Here is a 19,889-nt window from a genome sequence, read left to right as displayed (position 1 = left end):
GGCTTGCAGAGTTTCTGCTGAAAGATCAGCTGTTAACCTTATGGGGATTCCCTTTTATGTTATTTGTTGTTTTTCCCTTGCTGCTTTTAATATTTTTTCTTTGTGTTTTATTTTTGATAGTTTGATTAATATGTGTCTTGGTGTGTTTCTCCTTGCATTTATCCTGTATGGGACTCTCTGTGCTTCCTGGACTTGATTAACTATTTCCTTTCCCATATTAGGGATGTTTTCAACTATAATCTCTTCAAATATTTTCTCAGTCCCTTTCTTTTTCTCTTCTTCTTCTGGGACCCCTATAATTCAAATGTTGGTGCGTTTAATGTTGTCCCCTCTGTCCCAGACTCAGAGGTCTCTGAGACTGTCCTCAATTCTTTTCATTCTTTTTTCTTTATTCTGCTCTGCAGTAGTTATTTCCAGTATTTTATCTTCCAGGTCACTTATCCGTTCTTCTGCCTCAGTTATTCTGCTATTGATTCCTTCCAGAGAATTTTTAATTTCATTTATTGTGTTGTTCATCATTTTTCTTTTCCTTTTTAGTACTTCTAGGTCCTTGTTAAATGTTTCTTGTATTTTCTCCATTCTATTTCCAAGATTTTGGATCATCTTTACTATCATTGCTCTGAATTCTTTTTCAGGTAGACTGCCTATTTCCTCTTTATTTGTTTGGTCTGATGGGTTTTTACCTTGCTCCTTCATCTGCTGTGTGTTTCTCTGTCTTCTCATTTTTCTTAACTTACTGTGTTTGGGGTCTCCTTTTCACAGGCTGCAGGTTCGTAGTTCCCATTGTTTTTAGTGTCTGCCCCCAGTGGGTAAGGTTGGTTCAGTGGGTTGTGTAGGCTTCCTGGTGGAGGGGACTAGTGCCTGTGTCCTGGTGGATGAGGCTGGATCTTGTCTTTCTGGTGGGCAGGACTGCATCCGGTGGTGTGTTTTGGGGTGTCTGTGACCTTCTTATGATTTTAGGCAGCCTCTCTGCTAATGGGTGGGTTTTGTTCCTGTCTTGCTAGTTGTTTGGCATAGGATGTCCAGCACTGTAGCTTGCTGGTCATTGAGTGGAGCTGGGTCTTAGCATTGAGATGGAGATCTCTGGGAGAGCTTTCACCATGTGATATTACATGGAGCCAGGAGGTCTTTGGTAGATCAATGTCGTAAACTTGGCTCTCCTACCTCAGAGGCAGAGGCCTGACATCCGGCCAGGGCACCAAGACCCTGTCAGCCACATGGCTCAGAAGAAAAGGGAGGAAAAAAAGAAAGAAATAAAATAAAGTTATTAAAATAAAAAATAATTATTAAAAATTTAAAATTAATTTAAAAAAAGAAAAAAAAAAAAGAAAGAAAGAAAGAAGAGAGCAACCGAACCAGAAAACAAATCCACCAATGATAACAAGCACTAAAAACCATACTAAAGAACAAAAAAACAAAAAACCCGGACAAACAGAACCCTACTACGGCAAATGGTAAAAGCACAGCTATACAGACAAAATCACACAAAGAAGCATATACATACATACTTGCAAAAAGAGAAAAAGGAAAAAAAATGTATATCTATATATAAAAACAAAAAAGGAAGAGAGCAACCAAATCAATAAACAAATCTGCCAATGATAATAAACTCTAAATACTAAACAAAGATAAACATAAAACCAGAAACAAATTAGATGCAGAAAGCAAACCCCAAGTCTACAGTTGCTCCCGAAGTCCATCGCCTCAATTTTGGGATGATTGATTGTCTATTCAGGTATTCCACAGATGCAGGGTTCATCAAGTTCATTGTGGAGATTTAATCCGCTGCTTCTGAGGCTGCTGGGAGAGATTTCCCTTTCTCTTCTTTGTTCGCACAGCTCCCAAGGTTCAGCTTTGGATTTGGACCCGCCTCTGCGTGTAGATCACCTGAGGGCGTCTGTTCTTCGCCCAGAAAGGACGGGGTTAAAGGAACAGCTGATTAGGGAGCTCTGGCTCACTCAGGCCGGCGGGGGGGGGGGGGGCGGGGCAGGGAGGGGTACGGATGCCGGGCGAGCCTGCAGCGGCAGAGGCCGGCATGACGTTGCAAACAGCCTGAGGCACGCCGTGTATTCTGCCGGGGAAGTTGTGCCTGGATCATGGGACCCTGGCAGTGGTGGGCGGCACAGGCTCCCAGGAGGGGAGGTGTGGATAGTGACCTGTGCTTGCACACAGGCTTCTTGGTGGCTGCAGCAGCAGCCTTAGCATCTCATGCCCGTCTTTGGGGTCCGCAGTGATAGCCGCGGCTCACGGTCGTCTCTGGAGCTGGTTTAGACGGTGCTCTGAATCCCCTCTCCTCACGCACCCTGAAACAATGGTCTCTTGCCTCTTAGGCGGGTCCAGACTTTTTCCTGGACACCGTCCTGGCTAGCTGTGGCCCACTAGCCCCCTTCAGGCTGTGTTCACGCAGCCAACCCCAGTCCTCTCCCTGGGATCTGACCTCCGAAGCCGGAGCCTCAGCTCCCAGCCCCCGCCTGCCCCGGCGGGGGAGCAGACTCTCGGGCTGGTGAGTGCTGGTTGGCACCGATCCTCTGTGCGGGAATCTCTCTGCTTTGCCCTCCGCACCCCTGTTGGTGCACTCTCCTCCGTGGCTCCGAAGCTTCCCCCCCTGCCACCCCCCCGTCTCCACCAGTGAAGGGGCTTCCTAGTGTCTGGAAACTTTTCCTCCTTCACAGCTCCCTCCCACTGGTGCAGGTCCCATCCCTATTCTTTTGTCTGTGTTTTTTCTTTTTTCTTTTGCCCTACCCAGGTACGTGGGGAGTTTCTTGCCTTTTGGGAAGTCTGAGGTCTTCTGCCAGCGTTCAGTAGGTGTTCTGTAGGAGTTGTTCCACATGTAGATGTATTTCTGATGTATTTGTGGGGAGGAAGGTGATCTCCACGTCTTACTCTTCCGCCATCTTGAAGGTCTCCGGGAATGTCCCATTGAAACAAAACATTATGCTAAATTTCTGCTTCCAGTTCTATATAATTCTTTATTTTTACATATTGAAAGGAACTTTGAAGTAATATTTTGTTTGTTCCAGAAAAACGTGTAGCATTACTTTATAATCATTTTTTAAAAATCTGATACTTCTAAAAAATAGTTTGAAATCAAAATTTTGACTCATTAAGCGAAAGCCAATCAGTCAATCTGTGCAGTAATTGTGTAACAGTTGTGCATAGCTATTTGGTAAAAGAAATTTTAACAAGGAGTTTATTTTTAAAGTAACATACAGAAACCAAATTTGATTTCAAAAATAAAAGCCAGAATTAATGTTGTCTAGCTTTAAACATAAAGCAGTTGACTAGCATTTTGAAACTTCATTTGGTCAATTAAGTATACAAAGCAAATTAACCAAAACATACATTATGCATATGGAGAAAATATAAGTAAATAATAAGGAAACATGCTCAATATGAGTCTTTAAAAATTGAAAACACAAAGTAATTTTGAGATTCGTGACAGCCTTGGGGTTCACATTACTTGACCGTGATAAATTTAGATTATACAGAGTTTGGCTTGTTCTTCTTGTATGCAGACAGTATTTCTTCTCTCTTTAACCCTTTCAAAGAGGATTTAAATTTTGATCATTTTGAATCCATTTACTAACTTGATAAGCATTTTGATGCTTATTGTCTATACTTAACTTCCACTTCCCCTTTTAAAAGCGTTAAGTGGTGGGTTTAAATCATGTCAACATTTCTGACGTATTTAGAATTGCATGGGTTGGAAAACATGAACTTTTCAAAGAAATGACTTTTCCTTGAGTCCAGCCATTTGCTTTCTTTAATAAGATTAGTTCAGATACTGCATTTCATCATCAATTCCATCATCTGAAAAAAATTCTGCCATCTCAAAAGTTTTGACATTTTCATTTTCTATTCTATTTCTGTTCCATGACACATAATTCAGGCATTTGACTGAGTTTAAATCAGTGGACTGGTTGGAAGCCTAAAAATTGCCTTGCACAGAAGAGTTTTGAATGAATTGGGAGATTTCTTTACATTTGGGAGCTTTTTATTTCTTTCCTTTCACTTTTTAATTTGAAATCTCTTCTGTGATGTAATTACATGATGATACCTTAGGTTAGGTTACGCGTAATGGACGTTGATCCAAAATCTCAATTTGTCCTAACGATGTTAGGACATTGGCATGCCATGACTTTGGTTACTGATTCAGCGAGCAAACAAATATAGCTAAAGTCACTTAGTGACTTGTTTCTAATTCAAATCACACACATATTGATCTGTAGAACGGATCTGATCTGGATTTGTCTAGCTCGTGTGAAATCACACGCCACTTCATGTTGTCCTTGTGTCTGACTATGCAAATGTGCTTGCCGATTTGCAATTTGTTTCTTTCTTAGGGTCAAAACCCCAAGTTTTGCTCTGTCCAGGCATCTCTTAGTAAAGCCACAGATAAAGCCGAGAACTGTACAGGTAGTTTACATATCTTTTCAGGCCACTTGGTATGTTTTAGACTCTTTGTTAGATAGCCTGAAAATAGAGGCAGGCAAAGCAGACCTGGTCTCTCTCCTTATAGAATCTGTGGTCACACTTGAAGGTTGTCTTGTAGAATTTCATTAAGGAAATCTGTGATTAGAAATAACAAGGACATGTTTAGACTAACTAAATTTCTAAACAGATCTATACCTATAAAGTGCTTAGAATAATACATGGAACTTAGCAAGTACTCGATAACATTTACATGCTAATATCATTATTATTTTTATTACTTATTTTTCCAGTTCACCCAAATAATTCTCTAGTCATAGGCAGAACATAATACATGTAGATATGTATAAGTAAAATGAGATTTGGTTCTTTTAACATGAAATCAGACCAATTTCGTGCTGCAAATTTAAAAGAACCCAAATTTTTCCTGTGATGTGGAGACTAGGAGTCATTTCCTTTATTTTTATATCCAAGTTTTCATTGTTTTAATTGGCACCCTACCAAACTGATAGATGCCTCTAGTTGTGTGTGTCAGCGTAGTTGCCGAGAACATTACAGATGCAGTAATTACAAGGGACCATTTTCCCATTATTTTCTTCCCAAAGCATTTCCTATGCTGGAAATGCTATGAAAAGTTTAGACTATAGTAAAAATACTATTTTTAAAAAAACAAGCTTTTATTTTCTTAAAATAAAATATGTTCATCATAGAAAAAACAAGTAAGCAAAAAGAAGCAGTGAAAATCACTCAAATCCAACATGCAGAGAGAACTACTCTTATAGTTTATGCATATTTCTTTCCAGTTCTTTCTCTGTACGTAGAAATACATTTTAAAATGGCATCATTGTATAATATCCGATTTTGTAATTGCTTTCGATGTCTTTATTTCATGTCATTAAATATCTTTCCATTGTCATTATTCTCTTACAGTGTTATTTGCATTGGTTATACCTTATTTAACCATTTAACTTTTATTTTTTAACTTTTACCTTTTCTTTTTTTTCTATTATAAATTATTCATTGGATGAGCAACTGAGTTACCATTGATGAGGGTTTTTTAAATGTTAAAATAGCTAAATTGTATAAAATGTGGAGAGAGTGCCTTGACACTGAAGTAAAGTAACTGGCAAGATAAGATGATTGCATATGAGGTCCTCATATGCTTCTATAACCTTCCTTACAAAGGGTCCGAAAGGCCCCTGGCTCAGGCAGCAACTTCAGGAAGCACTAGGGAAGTGGTGCTCCGTAATCAGAGAAGATCAGTAACCCCAAAATGGGCTGTGATTTAGGAGAGTAAGTTGAAGTCAACTCTATGCTGATATCAGGGGACCGTTCTGTCACCTGTTTGTTCCTATGACAAATTCAAACCAATTCAAAACAAATTTTCCCTTCACAGGTAGATTTCTTTTTTAAATTCTTTTAAGTTTAATCTTTTAGGTTGCATAAACTGTTGTTTCGTGATTTAAGTGTGCTTGTCAATCCATCCTTCCTGCCAGGAATGCCATCTCCAACCACACTGAAGAAGTCGGAGAAGTCTGGTTTCAGCAGCCCCTCCCCTTCGCAGACCTCCTCCCTGGGAACGGCATTCACACAGCATCACCGACCTGTCATTACAGGACCCAGAGGTGAGCTGCTCCACAGGCACCCTTGATTGTGCTCAGATCATGACCTTGGGACCAGAGTAGCAAAATGAGAGACATGGGACCAGAGTAGCAAAATGAGAGACAATGAGGGCTCCCCCAGAGTGGTCCTAAAGGCAGCAAGTGTTCCAATTTCTTATCCTCGGGGGCTGCTTTGGAATTGTAGGGACCCAAGAGATTTGGCATCAAACACTGATCCTTACCTGTTTCTTTGCTGGTGGGATGTTGAAAAGAGGTGGGAGGTAATTTGAATTAAACCAAAATCAAATCTGTCCTACAAATTGTACGAGGGGCACACGCACGCACATGTGTGTGTATTTGTGTGCGTGTGTTAAGTAGTTTATTTTTGTGTAGTCGATTACCTCTTTTCAAGCAATAGCTTATTTTCATTCTCTCACCCCTGCTGATTCCCTTTCCTTGAAACTTGATTTCAATATGTGGCATTTTGCATTGAGGTTGTCTGCAATCACTGTGTTGACGAGCCATCTTCATTCCCTCCTTTTGAAGTGGTAGATAGTTTGTCTGGTTTTCATTGCAATGTTTTCATTATTTTTGTCTCATGTGCTTTTAAGTTTATTATTAAAATGTGTCCACAAGAAATATGATTTGTATTTCACATTAAAGACAAGCTTTAAACCTCAAGAGAATGTCAGCAAATCACTTAACTTGATCTTATTGCAAGATGAAAATATTTATTAGTTTGTTTATGAAACTCCCACAGTAGGAGTACGAATAATTGTAACCACGTTTGCTTTCTCCCATCAGATTTTCGTTTAGGTAGGTTTGTGATCTACCAGCTGGTATCATAAAACATCCTAGAAAGTTATGGTCTCTTGTCTACTTTGACATACGCCTGGGGAAACTGATGTTTCTTGCATTAATCTCAATGTGAGTGCCACAAATCTGAATCCCTTTATGAATACTCTGTGTGCATCTCAGGGAAATATGGCAGTTGAGAGGGCTGGCCAATGCACACGTGCAGAAATCACACCGAAGAAAATAAGTATTCTGACTATTGTGTGAAGCAGTTTCTCTGTCCACCATTATGGATGCTCACTTGCCCCGTCTTTGAACATCTTGCGATCATTGACGGAACTTTCTCAAGATCCCTAATTATTTCACTTGTGTGTGAGAGTGTGTGTGGTACAATCAGAGAAGCTATATATGTATTTTTTCCTAATTTGAAAACCTTGCATCTGAATGGGATTATGTGGTCCCAGAATGAGTCTCTTTAAATGGGGCAGTATGATATTTTCCTCGTTGTCAACATTCCTTAAGCATTGAAACTGTGGTGCGAAGTAAGAAATACAAAGCCCTTTTAGTCAGAAGATTTTTGGTCTCAGGGAGATAAGGCATGTGATGTTTCTCATCTTTATTATGGTCAGGTTAACATTCTAAATGCTAAATTAATGTTAAAAGCAGACAGTTCTGTAGGACCTCAGAGGAGGGAACTATGGAGGTTCCTTCATCCATTAAACAAGGATTTAATGAGTACCTGTCACTATACAGACACTGGAAAATCAGTGGTTTCTGTCCTCATAGAGCATATCATCTAGTGCAGGAAAATAAGCATTTAGAAGATGATGTGGAATGCACTGTTACTTATCACTTTATATCAAATAAAGAGACTTCAAAGTGTACATAACATTGAAGTCAAATCTTAAAAGTTGCTTACATGAATGGAGGGCATTCCAAGCAAAGAAAAGACTCATGGGTGCAGCAGGGCGATAAGGATTGGGAAGCAGCAATGTCAGCAATCAGGTTAGTTGGTTAAGCTGCCTCTTTCCCTTTCCACTCACCTTCTGAATTTTTTAATATCCTCATCAATAAAATGGGAACAATACTACTGCTGAATGAATTTTTTCTCCCAACCTCATATTCTTATACAGAAACTACAATAAAACAATATTTGTAGAGACTCTTTGAGGAGCATAAAGCAATGTGCATATGTTATCATTTATTCAATAAATACTGAAAGCCTTCTGTGTGTCTTGCCTTAAAACCATAGTTCTAGAAATTACTGAAATGATTCTAGCAGTTACTGTGGGTGCCATGATTGGGTACTTTCTTCATGCTAAACAATCACATTTGCTAAAATGACCCACACTGGGTTGAACCAGAGGGGACCTTCTTAGCCTACAGGACAGTGAGTTTTGATCTATTCATACTCATGAAATTGTTTATGTGGAAAAGAGAAAGATGCTCAATTTAAGAATTATGGAATTCCAAAGATTCTTTTTTTTCCACCAGAATTCAAGATGGTTCCCAGCATCCTCAGTTCTCCTTTCTGGGAAATCTACTCAGGTACCCATTCTTATTGCATCCTGCCCCACTTAGTGGTCTGGTGAAGGGAAGTGGGGTAGTTGAGATGAAATATTTCAGCAGCATCTTTGTGGTCAGCATCACAGAATTGAGATAGACTAACATAAGACACTCTTGGGCTAAGACCTTTTTAAAGGTTGGTATTCAGGTGCTTATTATTTAAGACATACTTGCTACAGGTATCATAATCCCGGTTATTCTTCTCTGAACTAGTTGGAAAGCTAATGCTTGGAATGACATCACATCTGGGAGCAAGAGTTGATATTTTAGGAAGATGAGGCCAGATTTAAAGGAGGAGAGTCTGACCGAGGGAGCCAGTGTGGAATAAATGAGACATTGGACATAAAGGAGAATTCAACCGCACATGTTCTTTTTATTGTAAGGAGTTACCACAGTCTGAAATGATAAATCATTAGAAAATCCAGACAGATGATCCAGCTTCAAAAGGAAGAAGAGAAAGGTGTGTCCTTTATCAGGATCCTGGGGCACTGGAGAGGCTGTTTACTACACTCTTGTTCAGAGTTACATGGTATAGTCACCTCTGGATAGCACCTAGATTGCAAGACTTCTGCTGCCTTCCTTAAAATTTCTCAGGGGACTACCTTGACTAGACAAACACCAGTTAGTAAGCAGTAGCTTTGTAATGTACCTCAGTGCCCAGGCCAAGGGTGGTATTTTAACAGAGCTACAGAAAAGCAAGGTCTCCTCACTGAAAAAACAATGACCCCATTTTTCACTGCAAAAATTATCTATGTTTGGAAATTTGGTGGCCACCTTTTAAAAAGGAAACCTCTCTTTGATAATTGTAAAGCTGAGGCAGAAAAATAGAGCCTTGAAGGGAGTGGGTAAGTGCAAAAACTCAGGGGGTCGAATGGACTGGTATTTGAATCCTGTCTCTACCACTTTCACCAACTGTGAGAAACTAGCACATCGCTTTCCTTCTTGGAGCCATGGGCTCCTCATCTATAAATTGAAGATCCTAATCTCAACCTCAAGAGAATTGTATTATCGAAGGAGTAGATGAAATCATGTATTTGCAGTCAATAGCACAGTGCCTGGAAGTAGAGTATGTACTCAGGTCATACAAACAATTAAATCACCCGTTTTCATCCAGGGTTTGAAAATCTCATGCTGTCCTCCTGCCTTTGCCTGTCCACATATTGCCCATCCTAAGACCAGCTCGGGTACCACCTTCTATCTGAAACCTGCTCAGCTCCACCCAGGCCGCCATCATCTCACACTCCGCAGACTCCGGGAGACTTTCACACCTGCACATTCCCTCCACCGACATGGTCTTGCTTTGTTAGTTAATGTACATGTCTTGTCCCTCCTCTAGAGCAAAACCTCTGAGAGGAAGGATCTCTAATGTGTGCTTTTTGGTATCTTCATTGTGTCTCATACACAATGCTCAAATATGCTCAAATATTGCTTGAATGAATAAAAAATACTCAAGTTGCACATAAAGGTACATAAGAGACATTCATCCCCTCCCTGACACTGACAGATTGTCATTGCTTCAGAAGAACAAAGGGTGACAGAGGATAATAGTTTATACAGTACTTCTTTATGAGGAATGTTAAAGATGAGGAAGAACGATGGCCTTTCATCCAAAGGAAGCTTTTGCAAGATTATGAAGTAAGGCTTTGCTATTAAAAGCTATGTTTTTTCTTAGTTTATGCTATTCTAATCACTTTCCTATTTACCTTGTGAAGGTAGAGACATGTGGTTTCTTAAAATGAATCCCTTCTCTGATATTGGCTTTCTTTATGGCTTTGATAAATCATTTAACCTTGTGGCCTCAGTTTGGCCATCTGTATCATGGAGGTAATACTTTGCCACCTATGTAGTTAAAATTAGGTGAAGGGGTTAAAAATTATGGAATGTCCTAGAGAGTGGGGAAGAGATTAAGTTTCAGTAAGGGCATTTGTACGTTGTTATACATTATTACAATTATTGTGCACTTCAAGCTGAACGATTGGGCTTTCAAAGACTTTCTTTTACCAGTACTTGAAATTTCAACCATAATAAAGTATTTAATCATGACAATTTATCTTATTCATGATAATGGAGAAAAAAATCCTTTTTCTTCCTTTTGCCTTTTTAAGAGTTGTAGGTTTGCCTGATGATTTAAAAGAGCCTAACTCTTTTTGATAATTAGTTGGAGTACTCATCAGAGATATTTTCGAACTTCTTGAAAGTTTGTCTTCTTGAAACTTATGTTTCTGCCTAAAGTCTCTGCTATTTTCAAAAACAAGATAATGAATGATACTTAATTTAAATGCTCAGCACTAGGTAAGGCAACTATGTGCTTTCGGGATTGAGAAGCAGGGAGGGGCCTGCACTGTACACGTTGTGAGGCAGAGGTTGAGAGTAATCGCAAATAAGCACTGACTGAGCTTCATCTAGAGCCATAGAATTTCAGAATAGTGCTCTGAGAATCTTCTGGTTTAATCCTTTCCCTGTATCCACTAAGAATGTGTTTGGCTGTAAGTAACTGAAAGTCGGACTGAGCAGTTTGTATTTTTCTCATATAGAAACAAATACATGATTCAAGACTGTCATGGTGTCACCAAAGCACCATCAGGGATTGAGATTTCTTCTTTTACCCATGCTTTAATGGGTCGTTTTCATCCTCATGCTGTGACCTCATGGTCACAGCATAGCCACTACCCTCTTTCCATGCATCTGCATTCCAAGCAGAAAGAAGGGAACCGACAATGGCAAAAAGTGCCTGCCAGCTTATTCTGCCACCTTTTATAGAATGTTACACAGCATGATCAGAACTATGCCACACGATCACCTCTAGCTGCAAGGGAGGCTGGAAAATCTAGGTTTTTTTAGCTGAGCATATTGCTGCTCTGTATAAAATTGGGGCTTTATAAGTAGGTAAATAGGGGAGAAATATGCTGGCTAGCAGTCAGCAGCGTAGTTCCCATTACTCACAGAAATGTGAAATCTGAGCTGGCCAGAGCCAAGACTAGAAATCTAGTCTCCAGTGCTGTGCCTTTTTTCACCATATCAGCAGTTTCTACCTTTTTCTCTACCACTGGGAGAAATCAACTGCATTTATTTAAACAATTAGTTTGTTTTCACAATTTTTATTAGTCAAAAACATGACATAGCCATTTAGATCTTTCGATAAGCATGACATAACCCGTGTTATCACACTGAGTTTTTTTTAATAACAGCCATAAACAGATCACTTGACATTTTTTATGAGCCCCTGAATCCTTGCTACTGGTAAACGCAGGGTTTCTGGTAGGTGCGAGTCACTTCAAAGACAACTTTTGAGGTCAGTTTGGCTTTGTTTTTTTTTTTAAATATTGAAATTAGCTTGCAGACTCTCATTACTGTCTGGGGACCCGTTCATTCTTCTGCAAGTATTTATCAAGCACTTACAGTGTACAAGGTGCTCTGCTACTTGCTGAATATAGTGAAAAAGAGAAGCTTAGATTCTGGCCTCAGCATGCTTACTTCCTGGTGGTGGGCAGACAAGAAAGCCAGCCGATGTATTATTGTGATGGGGTCTCCCGGGTGCTGTCAGGGTCGGGGGCAACCTGATAGAGAACTACTATGGCATTCGGCACTGGGCGAGTCCACACAAGCGTGATTTACCCCTGTTCTCAAACAGAGTACCTGCTAGTTGTAAGCGTGCAAAGCAACAGCAGTCATGCTTTAACTAAGTACTGAGGAATCCAGACATACAAAATGTGAGCAAAAGGCTAAAGCCCCACTTCTTTATGGGTCAAAACATATATATATATATATACACACACACACACACACACACACACATACACGTGAAGGGAGTTTAGAAATCAAATTGCCCTGATTCTGAAAACATGCACAAGATGTATTAAAACAATAGTCATATAAACCAAAGATTTATTGTGCAGCTTTCAAAGAATCCTGCCAGTTTCTGTTCAGACGTTTACATGCTCTATAAACCTCTCTAAGTCCATGATCCTCGTGGCCCAAACAGGGATCCTGCTCTTAGTGATGAAACATCGGAGGGTCTGAAGTTAACATCTCCCAGTTTGGCCAAGAAAAATATACTGCAGAGAATTATGAGAATTAAGATAACTTTCCAGGAAGTTCAGGTCACCAGGAAAGGTTGGAAGAGCGGAGACTCATAGACAATAATAGAGGAGGAAGGAAGGAGAGGTACAATAGGAAGGCAGCAGTTATCACTAGATGGCAGGGCCCATTGGAACAGGGACCATTCTTTATTCTTCCTCCCGATATCCTGTATCCCTGAGCCTTGTGCCTGGCATTAGGAAAGCACTCAATAAATATTTGCTGAATAAATGAATGCGCACATGGATTTGATTGAAGGCAAACAGAAAGTTTGGGAATAATAGGGAGTTCTTTCCATCCCCCATGTGTGATAATAATACAATATTCAAGTGCGTGTATTTGGCAACATTTAGGGAGATGCATAGCATGGTGAATGAATGCTCAATATACATTTGCTTGGTTTTAATTAAGAACTTCTACTTTCATGGGCATTAAGAGAAATGCTGAGCTCAAAATGATTTGATCCCCTTTTTATGGAATATTTTCTATGGTATTATAAATGTGTCTGCCCAAACTAAGGATCCTGAAGAAGGAATAGTCCCTGGCTCCTCGTCACTCTCATAACCATGGCACCCTTCCTTGACATAGGGCCTCTACCTAAGTGGTAGTTTCGTTCAGCATTCTCGTATCATATTGGCAAACTTCTTTGCCTCTTAGGAAAACTTCTTAACTTAGTTGTAGAACGCGCTGGTGTTCCTTTCAGTGGAGCTGAATCTAATTTGTCTCTCCTGGTTTAGTGCAATTGAATCATCTCAGGAAAATGAGAAGCAATTAAGTACCTGTTGCTAACAAGGCGCTGAAAGAATCTGCCACCAGATGCAAGGTGTTTATTTATTACTGGAGTATGTCATTTGAGAAGACATTACATTGTCTTTCTAACAATCAGAATTGACTTCCAAATGCAGGCATCACAGACCGAACAAGTACCACCTTTGAGGAGCACTAAAAAGAGAATAAGAGGGCTTGTGAACACTGGGCAAGGTTAGCTCAAGTGCTGGTGTCCAGCCTAATGGGAAACGTTGTCGACGGGCTTTGAAGGAACTGGATGGTAAAGAGGAGAAGCAGCTTTTTAGCAAAGGCCCTTTACGTCCCAGTTCAGGAAATTATTAAATTCATTAGCCAGATACTTAACAACCAACTATTACTGCCCAGCCAAAGGAAAAAACAGTGCCAGCAAATGTTTTAAAACTACAACTAAACAAAAGTCAGGAAGCATGTAATTAAAACTGTACCTTTATTGTATTGTAAAGCGTTTCACTGTGACATGGAAAATATTTAAAGGAGAAGGCTGTTTAGCTAATTTGTCTGCAAGTGAACTGCTATCCTAAATGAACTGTAAGGCCACCCACCGAGCGAGCCTCATAAAGGGCCGTGGCTGCTCAGCTTGGTTTTGTGTAACCGTTCAATAATTACTAGATAAATGCATAACTAAAAGCTCTATTACACTAATAATTTGTACTGAGGTAGATGTGTGGGACACCCTGCTGGGTTAATTTGTCATCCCCGCAGCAAACTTCTAAAGAGAGCTCTTCTGCAGTGGAATCTGCTAATATGTGGTCCCAAGGAGGACAGGTTAGAGCAGTAAGACCAATTGGCTCCTTAATCTCTTCAAGAGGCAAAATGCCTCCCGGGTGAGCACCGGAGAGAAGAATAGGGTGATGGGTGACTAACCACGTGGACCCAGATTTAAACTCATCTGGACAAAAGAAGCTGCTCTCCATCTCTCCATCTCTCCCTCCCTCTCTTCCACTCCCCTACCCGCCCCCCAACCATAAATCCACACATGCAGCCACAGTGAAGGCACGGGTTCTGAGCAAGGTTTCTTGGAAATTATGTCACTGATAAAACTTCTGGGTATCACTTATACTATAAATCACATAATCAGATAAATCCCAAGCAGGTCTTTCTGGTTTAGCTTAATATAATGTTGATTCCATGTTTAGATTCATTCTTTATTTTTCTTTTTTTCAGAGTAGAATAAAAAGTCAATATTGGACTTGTATCTCTATATGAAATGTTTTCGTCTGTCTCACACACACACACACACACACACACACACACTTGCTGTTTTAAATATGAAGCTCACATTTAAGCTTCAGCACAAGGTTTTCAACTTCACCGATTGACAGAACCATAAATCATGTTAAAGTTAAGTGAATTACTGTAGCATGGAACTGTAGCTTTAACAATGTTTATGTAGTATCAGCTTATCATCCATGTAGGCATAGGGGGGTGAGCACTGATATTCGAAATGGGAATGTACAGTCCTGTTAATGTGGCTGCAGGATCACGGAGAGTTACCCATTTCATGCCGCATCCTTTGTATTGTTGAAACTAGTGTATTTAACCTCTCATGTGTATGGAATGTTTTTTAAAATGTATATTTCCACAGTAAATTTACATTTGCCATTTCTTAGTATTAAATGGCAGTTGCTTCCCCCAACCCCAAACAATTCATTCTTCTTATGCACAAAACACATGTGAGGAACATCAGAGTTGCCAGGTTGTATTACGGTAATAAGGGACCTATGAGGCAAATATCATGAAAGGAAATAAGCCGTTTGACCTCTGAAAAATAATTCAAATGGGAGCAGCAGAGTGCAGTGAAAAGAGCATGGGCTGTAGAGTCAGCCAGAATAGAATGCAAATCCTGGCCGGCCACTTGGGATCTGCATAAGCTTGTGCCAGTCACCCATCCTCTGCTGGTGTCTTAATTTCCCACCTGTACAGAACCTTAAGGTGTTAATAGGAGGAGGAAGTGAAATGACATATGGAAAGGGCCACATATGTTCTTAGTATGTTACTAAATGTTAACTGTCTCAGGGACTTCCCTGGTGGCACAGTGGTTAAGAATCCGCCTGCCAATGCAGGGGACATGGGTTCAAGCCCTGGTCCGGGAAGATCCCACATGCCATGGAGCAACTAAGCCCGTGCGCCACAACTACTGAGCCCCTGTGCCACAACTACTGAAGCCCACGCACCTAGAGCCCATGCTCCGCAACAAGAGAAGCCACCCCGCGCACCTGGAGCCCATGCTCTGCAACAAGAGAAGCCACCGCGAGGAGAAGCCCGTGCACCGCAACGAAGAGTAGCCCCTGCTCACCGCAACTGGAGAAAACAGCAATGAAGACCCAATGCAGCCAAAAATAAATAAATAAATATATATTTTTTAAAATGTTAACTGTCTCAGATTCCCCCCGTCCCCATATCATTTTTTGCTGTCTTTCTGTGTAGTTCTCTTGAAAGGATTCTCACTTCCCTCGTTCCTCACTCCCCATCCCCAGTTCTCTCTTTTATTCTGCTCCTGTGGGTCCAGAAGGAGTGTGTGTTTCCCTTCACTAGGAGGAGCCTCAGAGCCTAGAAGAGATGGGGCCTCAGGGAAGTGAGCCAGCCTGGTTACTCCATCCCATTATTCTTGTGTGGTTAGAAGAACGGGGGAGGGGGGATCGCCCCAATCAGGCAGGTGAACCCCCTTCCATGATGATTAGCCCATAGCCGTGGTGAAGACTTTGCTTTGGCTTGTCTTCATTCAGGCATGGCTCTTGCTAAAGGGATAAGCACCGGGACTTCCCTGGTGGTCCAGTGGTTAGGACTTTGCCTTCCAATGCAAGGGGTGCAGGTTTGATCCCTGGTCAGGGAGCTAAGATCCCACATGCCTCGCGGCCAAAAAACCAAAAATCATAAAACAGAAGCAGTATTGTAACAAATTCAATAAAGACTTTAAAAATGGTCCACATCAAAAAAAAAATCTTTAAAAAAAAAAAAAGGGAGGTAAGCACCATTGTTATTTACAAGAGTCAATTCAGCAAATAATTTTTGAGAATGTATCATCTGCCAAGCACTGTGCTAGGCCCTAATGAGCAAACCAGACAAGCCAGTCCTGCCCCTGCAACCTAGTAGAACAGAAGAACAAATAATTATTACTCGGATGAGATTCATGAGAGGGGAATTAAAGAAAGGGATAATATAGCACAGGTATTTAAAGTAATTGTGGGGATTTGGATTTATTTGTGTCAGGTTGTATGGGTCCCTTCTATTGGCATACAATACAGATTTAGAAAACCTTGGTATTGCTGAGGGATATCTCTAGATCTTCCTGAAACCTCAAATTCCTGAATACCGTAATAAGAGTTGTTGAATTGTTGCATACCCAGTAAGAACAGAAGACATGTTAATAGGCACCCTTTCAAGTGAAATATTCATACAAGTGAAAGAACCCAGCCAGATTGCTTAATCACCCCTCCAGTCTCCCCAAAAGAAAATAATGGATTGGTTCATGTAATCGAAAAGTCAGAGGGTTTGCAGCTTCAGGTAGAGCTGGATCCAGATGCTCAGGCAATACCTTCAGAAATCTATATCTTTATCTTTCTCAGCTCTGCTGTCCTCTGTGTGAACTTGATTCTTAGACTAAATCTCCTCAGATCATGGCACTGATGATATGAGCAGCTCCAGACTTAATCCCCACCAATGTAACAATCCCAAGGGAAAGAGAGCAGCTCTTCCACGAGAGATCTAGGGACGGTCCTACTCCCTAGAGTAGGATGCTTATGTCTCTGATTGGCCTGGTTTGGGTCATTTGCTCACTTTTAAAATAATCTTTATGTTTAAAAAATAATGGGGTGGGGGAGCTGCCATGGTGGGCAGCCGCCCCGCAGGGGGCACAGCATTGGTGGTCCTGGCCCCCAAGCTGGGCAGTGGCAGTGTCTGCTTTCAGAGCCCCCCTGGGGCTGCAGGTGAGGGCCCAGTAAGGTGCCAAGGGAAGGTCACGGTTAAGTATGACCTCGAGGAGCTACGGAAGCGCCTCAACCTGGAGGAGTGGATCCTGGAGCAGCTCCCTGGCCTCTACAACTATCAGGAAGGGGAGATCCTGGAGCTGGAGACTGCTGTGGATGAACTCCTGGATGTGGAAAGTGATGAGACCCAGCTGCCGGGGTCAAGGAGCTGCTGGTGGACTGTTACAAACCCACTGAGGCCTCCATCTCTGACCTGCTGGACAAGATCCAGGACATGCAGAAGCTGAGCACACCCCGGAAGAAAGGAAGGGTCCCCCAGGCAAGTGAACAGTGGCTCCACAGGACAACCCCTGCCCCCCGACCTCATAGCAACAGCAATACTGGGGGGCCCTGCAGCCAGGCCTGGTGCCATGGGTGGGGCTCCCCATGCCTCTGGCCCAGAGGTGTCTTCCCAGACATTAAAAAAAAAAAGATAACGGGGTTTCTCATTGGTGTGGCCTGGGTTACATGCCCACCCACAGAGCTGGGGAGAGGGTAAAGTCTAGGCTAATGACAGACTGAGGTGGAGGGAAGGATAGTTACCCAAAGAAACATTAGAGCTCTGTTTCCAGAAGAAAGGGTGAAAGACTGCTGGGCAGCCAAAACTGAGAGCTGTCCAGTACAGGAGATAAGAGCAACGCTGTCCTGTGTGCTGGGCAGTGGGCTTGGCTCTCCTACAAGCCAAGTGACTTCGTGCTGCAGGTGGAGCTTGCAGAGCACAGGTCAAACCCCGGTCTTAGAAGAGTGACACTTAGTCCATGCCAGGGACCTCCAGGGCCATGAAAACAGTTGAGAACAGTTCAACTCTTGATTCCCAATTGTCTCAGGTTGCCACATGGCACTGCATGATCCTGATTACTTTTCGTATATCTGAATTTATCCTAAAAACACAACTCTAAGAATAATAAATAGCCCAGAATCAAGCACGCTGTCTGGCACACAATATATTCTCAACACATTCATTTTAAAGGTGTGAGCCCACTGTGTACTAGGCACCTAGAATTAGAAATAATTCTAATTTTGGGGAAAATCTCTTAAATTAGTGCTATTTTACCCAATTTACAGACAAGGAAATGCAGGTTTGAAAAAGTTACATAACTTTTCCTAGACTCACATAGGGAGTGAATGATTTCAAACCCAAAATAGTTGAGCTCTAAAAACCATACAGACATATAATTTCCATTTTGCAGCAGAGGAAACTAAGGTGCATAGGAGGCTGACACAGAGCTAGTTGATACCCAGCCTGGGGTAAAACTTTGGTACCCTGGCTTCAAAGGCTGGACCGATTCTTCTCCTACTTCCTCCCCTTGTGTGAAATCTACCAGCAGTAGGATAAATCCCTAAATCCTGTAGGGTGAATTCAGGAGGATACTTTGAAACCTGTGCTTTAGTAATCATGCTGCTCGGAAACAGGGGCTTGAACTGCAATGTATATACCTGCCAGTTGGGGCGGGGGTAGTGGAGGGAAGGCCGTGAATCAATCCTAGCTTTGTTTGTTGTGGGGTTTGTTTGTTTATCTGCTTGGTTTTGCCTTTTTTATTTTAAATGTCAGCCAGCAAAGACTCCCAAACAGTGCCGGTCCCAGGACTTGGTAGGCCTCGCATAGGCTAGAGAACCTCCACGGAGCTTACTTTTGAAATTCTTTTTTCGGGACTGCGCTTCCAACAGGTTGTTTGAGAATTCATTCTCTGCCTGTTTCTGTTAACCTCTGTGATCATCCAATCTATGGTGGTGATTTTTTCCTTAAATGTTTTTCTTTCATTCATCTCTTGACTCGCAGTATTGCTTGCATATTACATAGAAGCTCAAGTTCCCTTCATGGAACTGAAGTCTTGTCAACTTTGCGTAATAACCAGTCACTCTTCATATCTCCAATAATCACAGCTGTTCTGTGGCGTTTGAATGCATTGCACATTAGCCGTCATGGCGGCTTAGGGGATTCGTGCACAAATATGATCTATTCAGAGAAGAGGTCCTGTCAGGACCCAAAGGCTGGGACTCTATCTCACAGAGCTTGAACTGGCACATTCCCTCAGGGTTTTTAAAACTCTAAATATCACAGCCTTCCCAAAGGCACAGGCTCCTAGAGACTGAGTCCAGATATACCCTAGAACCTAATATCCCAGAAACGTTTAAAAAATAATTTCTTTTAAAAACCACATACTCCCGGGACTTCCCTGGTGGCGCAGTGGTTAAGAATCCGCCTGCCAATGCAGGGGACACGGGTTCGAGCCCTGGTCCGGGAAGATCCCACGTGCCGCGGAGCAACTAAGCCCGTGCGCCACAACTACTGAGCCTGCGCTCTAGAGCCTGCGAGCCACAACTACTGAAGCCCGTGCGCCTAGAGCCCGTGCTCTGCAACAAGAGAAGCCACCACAATAAGAAGCCCGCGCACCACAACGAAGAGTGGCCCCCACTCACCACAACTAGAGAAAGCCTGTGCGCAGCTATGAAGACCCAACGCAGCCAAAAATAAATAAATTAAAATAAACAAATTTTTTAAAAAACCCCACATACTCCCTTGTTTCACATTTTTTAGATTTCAGTGTTGTTACATATGGATCAATTGTATTGTTATTTGTAAATGTAATCCCAGAGACTGAATTTCATTGAAATTTAAAGCTAGATGAGCTTCAGCAACTGTTTA

General features: G+C 41.6%; 1 protein-coding gene and 1 pseudogene across 5 annotated transcripts in view; both read left to right on the top strand.

The window, feature by feature from the left end:
* NFIA (nuclear factor I A) overlaps positions 1–19,889 on the top strand; it is a 369,893-nt gene that overhangs the window by 290,011 nt on the left and 59,993 nt on the right. For 3 of the 5 annotated variants that reach the window (XM_061184136.1, XM_061184140.1, XM_061184137.1), the window contains one exon: positions 5,928–6,056. The exons of the other annotated variants lie outside the window; for them this stretch is intronic. In XM_061184136.1, the coding sequence (XP_061040119.1) occupies positions 5,928–6,056 (129 nt within the window). The remainder of the gene's footprint in view (positions 1–5,927; positions 6,057–19,889) is intronic. 5 annotated transcript variants of the gene reach the window in all.
* LOC133089044 (protein phosphatase 1 regulatory subunit 14B-like) lies at positions 17,104–18,025 on the top strand (annotated as a pseudogene).

This window comes from Eubalaena glacialis, chromosome 3 (genome assembly GCF_028564815.1).
Source record: "Eubalaena glacialis isolate mEubGla1 chromosome 3, mEubGla1.1.hap2.+ XY, whole genome shotgun sequence".
NCBI lineage: Eukaryota > Metazoa > Chordata > Mammalia > Artiodactyla > Balaenidae > Eubalaena > Eubalaena glacialis.
The sequence above is the reverse complement of the archived record's forward strand: the minus strand, read 5'-3'. Positions and strand labels throughout refer to the sequence as shown.